Consider the following 14,224-nt stretch of genomic DNA (forward strand, 5'->3'; position numbering starts at 1 on the left):
TCACTATTTAGTACTCAAAGTGCAGCAATAATCTCATATGGAAAGCTTCAATGGTGGCCCAGGTCCAACACCGCTCTTCCCTAAAATAAAGCCCAATGATTAATACCATTTCCTTTAAATGAAGTAAGTCTCAGAGACATATTGTAGATGCACCCTCGATTCCCGGACACGTTATTATGGTCACATATCATGTGCGATTGATCAGTATTGCCTCTGTCCAGGGGCGGATCCAGAAAATCTCCAAGGGAGGGGCCATTAGAAACCAGGAGGCCCCCATAATCCCACCTGTTGGAGGCCCCATCTTCCCACTTGTTGGGCCCCCCCCTCCCCCCCAAAAAACTGCGTCTATTGAGCTTATCTAGCTGTTCAGGCAACATCTCAACATGAATAGCCACTTTATTTTCAGGAGGCCCCCTTTTCAGCTTTTTAACTTTTTATTTTATTTTTGAAAAAATCGGCCAAGGGGGGCCATGGCCCCCATGGCCCCCCCCCTTGTATCCGCGCCTGCCTCTGTCCGGTCTCGTACCCACAAAGATATCATTGGTCCCCACTGGACAATGAAAATGTGAAAGCTCGCGCATGGATGGCCACACACACACCATAAAATTGGTCTTGCCCATCCGATTTCTTAAAAAAGGGTTCCCAGAGAAGCAATAAAGGAGGGTTCATCACTATCAGCTTTATTGGACAGAATCGACCAGCGCGAATAACGGTTTCCTGAGGGTCCGGTCCGGGGGAGGGAGCCGCGGAGGCTCGCCGCGCCCCGCACATCAGCCGAGGGCGGTGTTATTGCCGATGGGGTCGGCTCGGCCGTGCTGTCCGGCCAGCCGACGGCGCCATTAACCCTGTTTGACACGGCGCCCATTCGGCGGCCGGTCCCCCAGGGAGGCTGTCGGCCGGCGCACCGCCGTCCCGGGCGCCGGCAGCACTCCCCCGGCGCCGGCGACGCGGCTCCTCTGTCGGCGACGACGCGGCTCCTCCGTCGGCGACGCGCACCGGCGTCGGAGCCAATCGTGCGGGCCGTCCATCGCGCCGTGCCGCCTTATCACGGCCGCCACATGGGTCTAACGGCACCGGCGGGACACGGGCGGCCGGCGCGGCTCCGTCTGTGATGGACAGCCGACCGGAATCGAACCGGCCGCTGGAAAATGGTCCGCCGGTGGCAGATGGGGCGTGCTGGCCGGCCGGCCGTTCGCAGACGCCCCGAACGGCCGCCGTCCTGCCGAGAATCGCCGCCGAGCGCCGCTTGAGGCCGCCGCGCTGCGGCCCGATGGCCGCCCGCCGGCCGGCGATGGCGGAGCCTCGTGCGAAATACGGCGCGCCGCCCGCCGCGACCCGGCCGATTGTTTTTTACAGCGCGCTCATGGCTACACTATGTGTCAAGTTGGTCAGCGGCAGTGCCGCTTCCCGGCGCAAACTCGCGGAAAGTTTCGCTAAATTGCAGCAAAATTACTATTAGGGGCAATTGATTGAGGACCAGAGTTTTACATCGGCGTTTTATTCACGGAACCATGACATTTGCGAATAATTCAAGGCCTGAAAACGATCAATACGCCCACAAAACTTGAAAATAAGAGCCGCGCTCTGCTCTGGAAAGAGGTTTATGGACTGTAAAAGTTTTTGGGCCGGCCTGTGCCGCGGAGTGGGCGGACTGCGTAATTTAACACTGGCCGGTTCATTTGGCCGAATTGAAGTCACGAGCGTTCTCCCAAACCTCAGCGTTCAGCACTCTGTAGCGCAACCCAAACGTGGCGGCCACAGCATATCCCGCGTCCTGCGCCGACCTTCAATTTCAATCAATCACCTGCATAATAACAACCGACTTTTACTGGCACGCGACCATTTCAATCTGTCCTAAAGTTTCATTTTTGGGCGGTGGAGATTAATTTTGCAGCGAGCCAGGCGGACGTGATATAGTCTACCAGCACTCATGTGCCGCCGTCAGTAGGTGCACGCTCAATACGGTTACACAAATGTGGTAGTTTTATGTCGGAGGCAATGTAATCAACCGCAGCGACCGGCGCTGCAACACCGCGTTACTGGAATTCGACGAACTCATATGCTTGATATCGACGTGCCACGTTGCTACCGCCGCCGCCACTGCCACCGTTATTGTCGATGCTTCCTCAGCTGATTCCCCTGCTTCTACCTGTGATGCAGCTTCTCCTGTACTGGCAGGGCGACCCTCCTTGTCGCTCTAGCGGAGACTCAACAGCACCTCCCGGAGTCGGCAGTCAGTGCCAGCTCCAGTCGATAACGCCAGATAAGACGACTGCCCGGTCGACACGTGCCAAGCAGGGCCCGCAGAGACGGTCCAGAATGGCTGGCCCGCTCCTTCCGTCCTCAATACATAGCCCAACAAAGAACCGCGCACGCTGGTGCGGAAACGGTAGCGAGCCTTCGTGTAAGAGGAAACTGGCCGAATAACTGCCACCCCACGTGGCCAAATTATTCGCCCAGAGGTCTTCCGCGGAGACCTATACGTTTGGCCGGCCACGCAAAGGCGTCAAGAGCCTCATATTTCTCAACCGTTTAGCGTTAATTGCGCCTTTTTAGGCAGTCGTATTTCGTCAGGTGCTTGCGCTTAACGAGACGCACAAAATAGGCTCTGAATAGTTTGCACAGCGCGCTCGCTCTACAGCTGATGCTGGAAAAAAGTAGAAAAGTGGATAGAAAATGGGCGGGCGTAAGACCATCCGTAGGACTTTTGGGAAGCCAAGCATAAGCGCTAGACACGGCCTTAACGCCAGTCGAGCTGGTTTCAACTGGCCGCTAACATAATCGAGCCTTGTTACAAGCTTCAGCGCATCAGCAACCGCGCCAAGACCAGCCGGCTACGTTATTTCCTGCAACGATGGACTGAGGCATTTGCAAAATGCATTAGGTCTAATTTTGAGGCGGCGTTACGCCGCCATTCCGGTAATTGGGATCGTAATAGGGTTGCGGTGGAGGGAGCCGCGCCACCGCCACCGCCGGCGCTGCGGTGGTGGTGGTGGAACGACGCGGCGCTAGCTGTAATGTAGTGAGGCAGTGCTGACTGCTGAGGCCAGGCCCCGTATCCAGGCAGCCAGGCAATGAATCCACTGTCCATTTCAAAGATGTGAGCAGGCTGCTGCTCGAGGGTCTCGCCGCTGCGTGGGTCACCATTTAGTCAAAGTACTGCGTGAGGTTTGACGATACCCACGCTGATGACGTTGTCAAAAGCGGGTTTATTGTAATAACCGAGCTCGATGCGGCGCGTGCGATCAGGGCAGTGCGGGTCGCAAGTCGAGCGCGCTGCTCGTGACACATCAAACCCAGGAGCACATCGGCCCGGGGGGCAATAAACGAATATAATTACCGAACGGTGTGCCGGCCGGTCAGAATGGCCATTGACCGGCCGTCATACCTGGTAACGAGGGGTAGACGGCTTCCTGAGTGGCCGGCGCACACAGACACAGACACGGCGAGGGCTGTCACGGCCGGCGGCGGAAACCGATTGTGTCGAAGGCTCATCACCGTGTCATTGATCGTGGAGAGCAGTGGATCGAATGGCCCGTTTGCACCGAGCGGCAAGCCATCGCAGTGGCCTCGCAGGCACCATCAGCCAGTACTACAAATAGCTTCAACGTTGCATGAACTGTGCAATTATCTTCACAAAAGCGTAGCTCTTGGGCCTAATTAATACGTAATTGGATTTTAATGTCATTTTTACGGCCCATGACGACGCTGGAGTGAGTGGGGGCTTCAATTATGGCCGGGCGGCTGTAACATGCAGGGCCAGTGCCGGCGACTCGCCGTTGGACGACCTGGCTCGCTGCCCAGCCACGTTCAGCCCCGCCGCCGAATTCAGCATTGATTTTGAACAGTTCGGGGCCGTCTATCACAGTCGTTCGGTATTAGATCGACTGGGGTTGTCAGTAGCACTCAATGGAACGCTGGTTGCAGGGAAGGAGCGAATCGAGATTCGAACGATGTCTCCATGGGTGTTTGCTGTGACCGGATTCACGACCAGTTGTCTGTGACCGTTGGTGGGTCGTTCGGCTTTCGGACAGGTGCCCAACTCGTTCGACTACCACTTTCCGCGGTCATGTGGCTCTGTCTTGCTCTAAACATGGTCATAAACCACCTCAGCTGGATTGGACCCACCCTCATGTAGCCCCGGACACCTCATCAGAGGCAAACAAAACACGACAGTACATCTCCCGGGAGACTACCAAACACAATAAACAGAGCAACAACATCTACAGCATCATCACCCACCCATCCACCCACCCCTGGCACGCCCGTGGCGGCCTCGGTACTCACTGTCCATGGTGTCTGCAGAGTCCGACCGGCGCGCTGCTGCCTGCGTCCGTCCGCACCTGAGCCAGCGGCGCGTGTTGCAGCGGCCGAGCGGCGCCCTCCGACTCGCCGGCCGCGCCGCCGCCCAGGCAATCTCGGGGCACAGACGCGCGCTGTTACTCGATAAACGGACACAGCGCCGCGCCTCGGACTCGCTAGTCGGGCAGCGGCGGCGGAAGGAAGGGCCGACGAGCTGAGGCTGCGCGCGCGGCGCGGTCGCGATGGGGCCACGGTGCGTTTAATTTATAGCCAGTTTCGGGAGTTATAGGTGTAATGAGGCGGGTTGACAGAGGCGGAACCGACCAAAGAATGGTACGGATAATTGTTATGGTCGCTGATGGCGGGCCCGTGTGAGCTTACACCCGACTAGGCGGTCAAATGAGAGGTGGCTGCCACCGACCCGGGGTAGGGGTCCTCGAGAGGGGGCCTTGGAAAGAAGGACGTCCGGAAAACCGATTTGATCCGGTTCGTGCCATGGAATGCTTAGTTGGCGTAGTTGCACGAGCCTCACCGACACACTGCAACTATTGATTTCTTTACGCCCGGTTTATGGTGTAATCGATCCTATTCTGGGTTCCATGAGCCTGATACAGCACGGTTGCATTATGAGGACATTCGGTAGGAACAGCAGCTCAGTCAGGAACGTTCCCATGCGCAGTAGAGACGTTTGGAACCAAACAGCCCACCTGACATGAATAATATCACACAGAGGAGCCGCCGAAACGCGGTCTTCACTGACGCTATCTCTCCCGCATCTAACAAACAGTCGTGCTCGTGAGCCGCACAGTTTCCCGCTTCCCATCGCGCCGCGGCCCTCCCCGCCGGGACCCGCACCCCACAGCGTCGGCACACTTACCTTCCGGCAACGAGCTGAGTGACCCCGCGGAGCCTCGGGCGGTCGGTCGGTGACCTCGGGTCACGCCCGCGGTGCTGGTGGGGTGTCGGTGGCCTGCTGTCCGTCGGTCAGCTGGCACACCAGTCGAGTCCAGTCGCCGCGGTGCGCGCCCCTCTCCGGTCGAGTTCGGTGCCTCGGGCAGTGTGCAGCGGTCGGCTGCGACGCGGCCTCGGGCGCCGGCCGCGCATGCCCTGGGGCCACCGCGTGTCGCGCCGCCACCACCGCCGCTGCCGCCGGGCCGCGTCATAAAAGGGGCCGCCGCTAAGCGAGGCGGGATCACCATTAACCGGTCGTAAACGAACTAAATGAACTGCTCATCGATCCTTTCAGCAAAGTTAAGTTGGCGTCTTTGCTTTACGACTAATTGTGTCGTGCTTTCGGGCCGAATGATCGGAATTAGCTCAGTCAGGTCGCTGGCGGCTGGTGAATCTGACATTGTGCCAGCATATAGTGCTGCTCACTCGCAGCTCTGCTCCGGCTCTTACCATCTCATTCGGCGTATCTCCGGCCAGTTCTAGCTTTCGTCATGGCTGGAAGACGCTCCAGTGGCGTCTCAAGTCGGATATTATCAACTGGCCACGCAAATGGCGTCATACGGGCCATCGGCGGCCGGGCGGCGGCAGTCGGGCGCACGCCTGCGGCCGTTGCAGCCAGTTCCTGGAGACAGTCACATCCTAATGGTGGTCGTCGGGCGGCGATATTTCGGCACTTGGGCTCCACTCCGGCATATTGACTGTCCGCAGGCCTGAAAAAGAGGGCAAGCAGCACGTTTCATTGAGCTTATAGACAGAAGCAGGATTTAAGTGCTGTATATCGCCGAGGTTTATTGGTTACGTCAGTGAGGGAAGGGTAATGAGTTTGGGAAAGCGGCAAACTTTTCATCCATCTTTTTCAGACGTTGACAAACAAAGTTTCGGTTCTGTTCTTGTGGTCGCTGCCTCAGCAGAAACTTACGGACAAAGTAATCCCATGTTAATAATGAGACAAGAAAACTAATCGATTAGAACCTTCTTTTTATCATTTCGTACATTTTGGATTATTTTGGTCCACTGATTAAAACAGTATTCATATGGTTATCGTGAGGTTCACTGTTAACCCTATTAGTGGCAGGCTCCTGGCTACCCCATATTAGTGGCAGGGGGGGGGGGCTGTTTACGACCCCCCCCTTGATATCTCGAGATCTAACCGGCCGATTTTCAAAATTCAAACGGCATTCGATTTGGCTCAACGAGATCTACATTTCTAAAAAAATAAAATTACAAAAATGTCAATAGGGGGGTAGAGGGGGGTAAAAACGGGCAAATTGCAGATACATTTTAGACTGTTTATCACGGCCAGGTTTCTGAACCAATCTTAACGCAACTTTTGCCGATCGATAGAGAATGAACCAGGAATTCACATGGATCCTAAAAATATGCATTTTCAAAAATCATAGGCGGATACAGATCGTTGAGATTGGGGGTACACAAAAAGTATAGTAAATAAGGTTTTTGTTGGTACTGTTTCTAAAAAGGGTGGCAATGGTCTTGTTATGTTACAATTTTCTTATGAGAGAACGACTAAAATTGTATTGGTCATGCATAGGCGGTGTCAGGGCACCTATGTTGGGAGGTAAAAAATAACCCCCCTTTTTGGACGCCTGGATCCGCCTATTATAGCAAAAACGTGTCAAAAGAGGATGCACAATAACTTTGTATATGTTATCACATGATACCTTTCATTCAATGTTCGTAAAACTGGTGCAGCATCGTGATCTTCGCCCAAATGACTCGCTTCACGAATAGGACCCCCCAATTCCCAGTGCTCTGGAGCCGCCCCTGGTAAAGTTATGAACTTGAAATTTTCAAGGAATGTGCCCAATTTAGTTTTAGGAAAAGTCAGAAAATTTCAGCATCGTAGCTTCAGCGGTTTCGGAGATATTCCCGAAAAACCTGAGGGGTGGATAAAAACAACCCCCCTGCCACTAATAGGGTTAAATCGAATAGTTCACTGAAGAATATATTTACAATGCTAAGCAAAGTAAATAACGAAAGCAACATTTGTTTAGTGCTTTATCTCTGGTGAAGGAAGGCAGCTGCACACCTGGCGGGCTTTCCTACGACGGCTTGAAACTCTGCGTTTTTTATTTGTTGAAGCCATCTGATATGGGCCTGCTGATTGCGCATTGCATATTGCTCATCGCTTTTCCTTGGTACAAACAAATGAAGAAGGAAATATAAGAAATTGGTACAATCTAATATCATCAATGATCTCACGTTGTCGTAAGAAAAAAAAAATGGCTGGTGATGATGGGTTGAATTTTAACCGACATTCACATTTTTGTCTAATAATTTAGACATTAATCCAGCACATCTAGGCCAATAATTTCTGAAATGCAACGGAAATGACGGCTGGTGATGACAGACATGATCTAAGACCTTAACCGAGCCATAAAGTGTATATTATTGCGACACAAGGCTCATCTGACTGCGAACAAGTGGTGCTTCGGCCTTAAATTAACCTCGAAATGTTTATGTGTAAACATTCGCGTCTTGAAAGCCGGCTGCACTCTATCGTGAAGAAACAGGCTGCGGCAGGCAGAGAGCCAGAGCCGGACCGGAGCCGGAGCCGCCGGGACCTTTGACTAGTAGCTGCGAGGCAGGAGCCGTACAAAATTTGTACGGTGGTTAGCCGCCGCTTTTTCACCGTGTGGTGCTGGTGCATTGCAGCATTACAAACTACACATATTTTTACATTTAATCAATCAGAGACTTTTGCATCTTGTTATTATAAGAATTGAAGGAACACTATTTACCAGTGAGACATTTGATAAATGTTGTTTGTTGATAAATGATCAGTTTTCTACACACGCCCACTGCCGAGGAGCAGGCAGGGTACAATGTTCTCGCCATTTCGACTCGCATTGAGCTAGAGCGTCTCAAAAAAGGCTACGGTACGAGACACAACGATTGGTATCTATTCGTTTCAGGTTATCTGGTGACCTTTCGAGTTAGATCAAGGACCCATAGGAATTGATCGCGTTTTGTAAACAACTTCGCCAAAAACCATCCGGTCGAACTTACTTTTCGTCCAAAAAAGTTAACCAAACGTCAGGGTCTAGGTCAGATCAAAGCTCCTTAAAGCCAAGTATTCGAAATAAGTCATATTTTGATGCCCTAAAATGACTTTAATGTCGTCATATTTGACGTTATGCAAGTGTACTATTACAAACTAGCATTCATTTATTAAGAAGTAGTTTTACTATGGAGCCAAGTGTAAAAAACAGCATTAGGTACCTAAGCAGCGCACAGTCCATGTGTGATTACCCTTCGCCCAGATGAGAGGGGCTTTTTGACCATAATTTCATTTATGTTTTTTTGTGTGTGTAAGAAAAACCGCGGCGCACAGTGCCGCGAAACTTGTTGTAGCATATCATACATCAAGTTTGCATTTTGTGTAAAAGCGTTGAGCCCATGATACCTTAGGTCAGGTCACCAGGCCAAGTTAAGCAAATGACTCTAATGCGTGGTAAATGCGTGGTAATGTAATGCCATTCCAACAGCTAATTTTTTAGAACTTCGAAACTGTTTGAATCAAATGAGGGCATTAATACGAACAGTTTTTATACCTCGGATTTTTATACCCGTGAACTGGAGTCAAGTCAGATTCGTGACCTCAACATTATAAGGAAAAACTGCAAATGTCTCCTGCATTGACCAAGCACGTCAAAACCACAGCATATTTACGTAGACAGGACCATATCATCCATTATGCAATGGGCAGAAAACAGCCGATAGACAGCTGTTACTCAAAAGGTCACGTTAGGTCATACAAGATCACCAGCAGTTTTTTCGGCAATAACTTTTGATGGAAACGCGGTAGGGCAATGGAATCACCTGGAATGTGTTCAGGTCATCAATAAGGATTGATGAATATGCAACAACGGCCTTCTTCAGTCAGGTCAAGGCCTTTGCATGAGGTTAAATTATGAAGTTGACCTTTCCAGGTCAACTTTTAGTTCGTTTGCTGCGTCTCGACACACACACACACACACACACACACACACATACACATGCACAAACACAAACGTTCCAAAAGTAAATATGATAATACAGTTGACGCTAAGGTTATTGCAAACATTGTCGAAATTACGCTTCTGCAAAGTTCGTTCATTTTTTTTTTTGCGAGTTTTGCCCTTTCTAAGCCGAACCGTTGACCTGAAGTCAACTTTGGGACATATCAAGACAGATTTGATAGAGCTATCGAATGCAGCTTCCGCGACTCTCTAGCACTTCAAATCCACTAGTTAGACGACGATTTGTGAAAAATCGTCAAAACCGGGATATTTCTTCGTGGTATTTTATCTTTGGTGATCTCCAGTGACCTCAACGATGACTTGCTGGAAAAAATGACCCATACAATTCTGAAATATCTTATAACGAAATATCTATTGCCATTTCTTTCTTTTTAGCTTTCTTGATTTTCGAGTTCATCTGTTCTGGCCAAACATCCATGTGGCATCCCATTATGACAAGTTGGTCGAGACTCCCACTCGGGCGCTGATTAAATGCAAGTACTTTTTGATAGATGCATTTTTAAAACTTTTAAAACATTGCAAAAGGCTCGGAAACATTTATGTTGGGCTCACATGGCAACATTTTTGGATAGTCCTGTAAAAGCTCATTTTCTCTCGATTGCCATTTTGGTTCGCATAGGCTCGCACAGCCGCCGCCGCCTGCATTAGCACTCAATAGCATAGCAGCATCCGCAATATACGCGACAGTTTAAATGGCTACCATTTTCGGCCAACGAAAAATGGACCCTAAATTCGCGACGCACAAGGCTCCTGACAGGAGCTCTATCCTGGTGCCTGGATGGGCGAGGCAAATGTCGGTATAGGCTGCCCATTAAGTCACGGGATAATTGCGCTCAACATCTGATAGTGGTGCCCCGTATCGCCTAATCGGCGCTGGAGGCTGTCATCAGCAGTCGGTACGTCCTCCCTTTGCCTTTTGTGCCGGCCCCATGCTGGCACATGTGATAAGTCGCCGACCGATGCCATGCGGGACGTGATCTTAGGCCGTGTAATGTATCAGTGACACATGGTGCTATTATTTTGGCCGTGTCCGATCGCAGTTGCCCAAAAACGGAGCGCTGCCGTTCACGAACGGCCGTGAAATAATAGTTGATAGATTTATCGCCACAGAATACGGGGCTTCAGCTTCAATCAAAACTGAAAGTGTTTCGCCTAATTAGTTAACTTGAAACAATCAATTAATGCATTTTTTCTTACGAAACTGACACAGCTTTAGGTGCAAAATCAATGGTATCTTATTCAAACATGCTTTTATTCTAAGCAAATCAGCCCCAAAACAAATTTGTTATTACGATTAGGAAAGCTAAGGTAAGATATCTATCACCTAGCATATTATCTCAAACATAAAACTTTGAGATGTCTTGCTATAGGAAATCTCAGATTTCTTTGTTTTCTCCAGTCTTAGTTTCAAACATTCATCAGATTTTAGGCCAATCATCACGGAGATATCAGACCTGTCTTCAGCCATTCAATATAACACGAATATTCCACTACAAAACAAACACCTGTGGTCACCTGACGCACTTGGAGCATTGCTGAACAGCCATTGCTGGGATTTTCTTTCAGCACAGTGCATCACGCTGGTGTACTCGCCGCTTTCGCTCAGTACAGTCGCCTGCCGTGAGCCTCGTGTCACCCCGGCCACCCTGGACGAACCGCCGGCCGCATCCTCTTCAGTTGGCAGTCGGTTCGCGGCCAAAGCGCCTCTCCATCACCGTGTAATAAACCCTTCGTCATACATAATGAGAATCAGCGCCCATTACGGCCGCGAGGTTAATTAGAATTGCTTGAGGACGTGGCACTCTTTGCACCAAGAAATATGAGTGTCTGAAGCTGCGCTAAATTGGCCGGCATTATAGGGATTGGCGACCATCTTGCCGACTCTCCCAGGCCTCGATGGACGAGGAAACAAGCCCTCCTCTCTCGTAACGGCTGGCTGGATCGAACGTGAATGGCGCCCGGCTCCCAGTGCCGACAAGGTCCACAATTTACATCGTAAAATTATTTACAAATGTTATAAAATTTCGTTGTTATTTGGAGAAATCGTTGTGAAGTACCTTCATGGAGTGGTTGCAAGAGAAATTAGTCGGAAACCACAGTTTTGGGTCTGTCCAAAGGGCACTTCTTGCAAAGTCTGTGTTGCCATAAGTCATTGAATGTGCATTCCATTTAGTTTTAGTTTTTACTCACTTTCAGGCTCGCTGCATCCAAAGTGCAGCAATACTGCATCTGCCACGACTCGTAGAGAGTTTTCCTTTTAAGAACAGCAGAAGTCAAACGAACAGTGTAATTGATACCCGTAAGAAAACCAAACAAGAGCCCTTGATTATAGCACTGGTTGCATCCATTCCGTCTAATGCTACCATTATTTCAATTTGCTATACATCACACTTCCTGTCTAACTCGGCAAAACCGCTGACTTCCGCGCGACCTGTGCCCTCAGTTACGTGACCTGAGGTCGGGCCCCGGAAGCTGTCTATTCACCCAGGTGGCACCTGTGGCACGGGAAACGCTGTTGACCTCAACAGAGGTAAGGATTGCAATGTTTTGCATACCCGTTTTCAACGCAAGCTGTCGATTTTGTCACTTGTTTAGCCTATGGGAAAGAGCTAATAATCTATCAGTATTACTTCCCTCGCTCATTCATATGCTTTGCTGCAATGAAATGCAAACGCTAAACATTTGAAAGGACATATCAGCTGATACAAAGACGCGTATAAAAAAGATAACATTCTTCTAGCCTGCTAAGAATTATGACATACATTTTCTATCATAAGGGCATTCTACCCGTGCTAACCCATGTCTTTTCCAATTCTGAGGTACCTAAGCTCCACTTATCTCCACTCAGTACCCAAGCTCCACTTATTAGTACGTATAGATCATAACTTGCCTCGTTACCGTATAGCTCATTCGCTATTGAAGTCATGCAAACTAATTTTCTGACAATGATCTGCTGGTTAGTGTAAAATCGGTGTGAGTGAGTCTAGTTAGTGTACAATAATACTCCATCTTGTTAATCCAATTGTCATATCTTGAAGCCAGAAAATTATGACTCCTCATGTAGATGGTAATTCGTGTGCACAAACCGATAACATCGTCCCAGTAAATTGCAGCTTTGCTTGGCATCGCACGGTAGAAATGGGCTCTTCTTGCTGCATGGTTCGTTGGGGATTCTTGGAGCTACCAAGCTGCAGCCTTTTGGACAGGAACCGCGAAAGTAGTTGGCTGGCATTTGTTACGTCTGATAATTTCCAAGAAGGTGAGGCTTGGGGAGCTGTAAAGCTGCTACCATATTCCACAAAACTGCATTGCTATTTATCATAGTCCGTGAACTGTGCCATCTATCACACTGTGCTGCTGTCAAAGCTGATGAGTGGTGGTTTATTAGGCATGACTTCATTTTTTTTTTAAACTAGTTACATATCTATTTTAAACAACAGCTAGCTGTGTTAGACGATGTGTTAGACGCAATGACTAATGAGCATGGGTGTAGGAGCGCCAAAAATATTGGTGAAGGATGTCACCTGAACCCTCGGAGAAGTCACCTGAACCTTCGGAGAAGGTGCAGGACCTTACCGCAGTGGAGGGGGGGGGGGGGGGAATTTCGTCAACTCCTCCTTTTTTTCTCTCGCAAATGTCTCACGCCATTATCATCTAATTAACGCCAACTTTTCAGTACATGCCTAAAATTGAATTTTTAGGCATCCAAGCATACCTTTGGATACCTACCAAAGGTATCCACTATCCAAGCATACCTTTGGAACCTAAAGGTATGCTCCACCACTGCTCTTTTTTCGTGACCAAAGTCTTACAACTTTCCCACGAGTAAAAACAAGCCAATATATTTTGATATTCACGGCATTTACTGAGATTAACGGAAATTTCTGAGTATGAGCGGCCGGCCGGCCGGCCGTGCACAAGTCAGCTGGAGGTACCCCGTCGAAATTTCGCACGTGCAAAGCTCACCCTCTCGCTCGCTCTGTTAGTCGCCCCAAAAGGCGTTATACTGGTTTATTAAAGGGACCCTCCCACCATAAGCGTAACTTTATATCTCTTTGTGGGTGCTCAAGCACCCCCAATCCTGAGCTCAGCACCCCCTGCCTTCTTAAAGCACCCCCAGCCTCCTCAAAACATTCCCAGCTGACTCAAGGCCCTCAATAATCAGAATGTCCGTCTCCCAGTACTGTAATGAGCCCAGTGAATCATGCAAATACTATGCTTAGGTACTCAATTCAGTGACTAAGAGAATATACCTACATTGAATAAATCACAACAAATTAAGATGCATGATATTTGTGTTAACATTACATCTGATATTATCAGGGGCCCGGGAACGATTTTCAAGTGGGGGGGGGGGGGCGAGCCGTAAATACCTGGCATGATGCATATGAAACAGTGGCATAGCTAGGGGCCTAAGGGGACACGTACCCCCTCCCCCCATCGAGTTCAAAGGGACCCTCGGGTCCGAGAGGCCCTGCGGCGCCATTTGACCGCTGAGGGTTAACGATGGCCATATTTCTACTCAGAAGGGCCCCGTGGGGCTCGTTAGAGCACCTCATGGGCCCTAAATAGCCACACTAAGGTCTCCATAAGGGCCCCACGCCGACTTCTGAGGGCCTCTTGCGGCTTTTAAGGACACCTCGGTGGTCTCCAAAGGCCCGTTAAGCCTGAAACAGACTCTTTCCGTGCAGTCAGGAAATCGCATGCGAGAGCCTACTCAAATACATGGAAGCACGCTCGCATCAATCGCACGCACCTCCCGCGAGCGATTGATGCGAGAGGAATTACAATGTATTTGAATAGGCTCTAGCATGCGATTTCCTGAACGCGGAAAGAGTCTGCTTCAGCCTTTACTGGCCTCTGAGAGGTCTTACCGGCCTATGAGGGGACAGTTCTAGGGGCATTTCCCACCTGTGATGGTCCCACACTTA

General features: G+C 50.0%; 1 protein-coding gene across 2 annotated transcripts in view; it reads right to left on the reverse strand.

Annotated features, from left to right (window-relative positions):
* The window catches only part of LOC122377757 (homeotic protein ultrabithorax-like), a 197,020-nt gene that overhangs the window by 140,747 nt on the left and 42,049 nt on the right, over positions 1–14,224 (reverse strand). For both annotated transcript variants that reach the window (XM_043358150.1, XM_043358149.1), the window contains exons 2-3: positions 5,180–5,963; positions 4,288–4,417 (exon numbers count right to left, since the gene is read on the reverse strand). In XM_043358150.1, coding sequence (XP_043214085.1) covers positions 4,288–4,294 — 7 coding nt within the window. In that variant the 5' untranslated portion in view covers positions 4,295–4,417; positions 5,180–5,963. The remainder of the gene's footprint in view (positions 1–4,287; positions 4,418–5,179; positions 5,964–14,224) is intronic.

Source organism: Amphibalanus amphitrite, unplaced genomic scaffold (assembly GCF_019059575.1).
Source record: "Amphibalanus amphitrite isolate SeventyFive unplaced genomic scaffold, NRLGWU_Aamphi_draft 000050F_arrow, whole genome shotgun sequence".
NCBI lineage: Eukaryota > Metazoa > Arthropoda > Thecostraca > Balanomorpha > Balanidae > Amphibalanus > Amphibalanus amphitrite.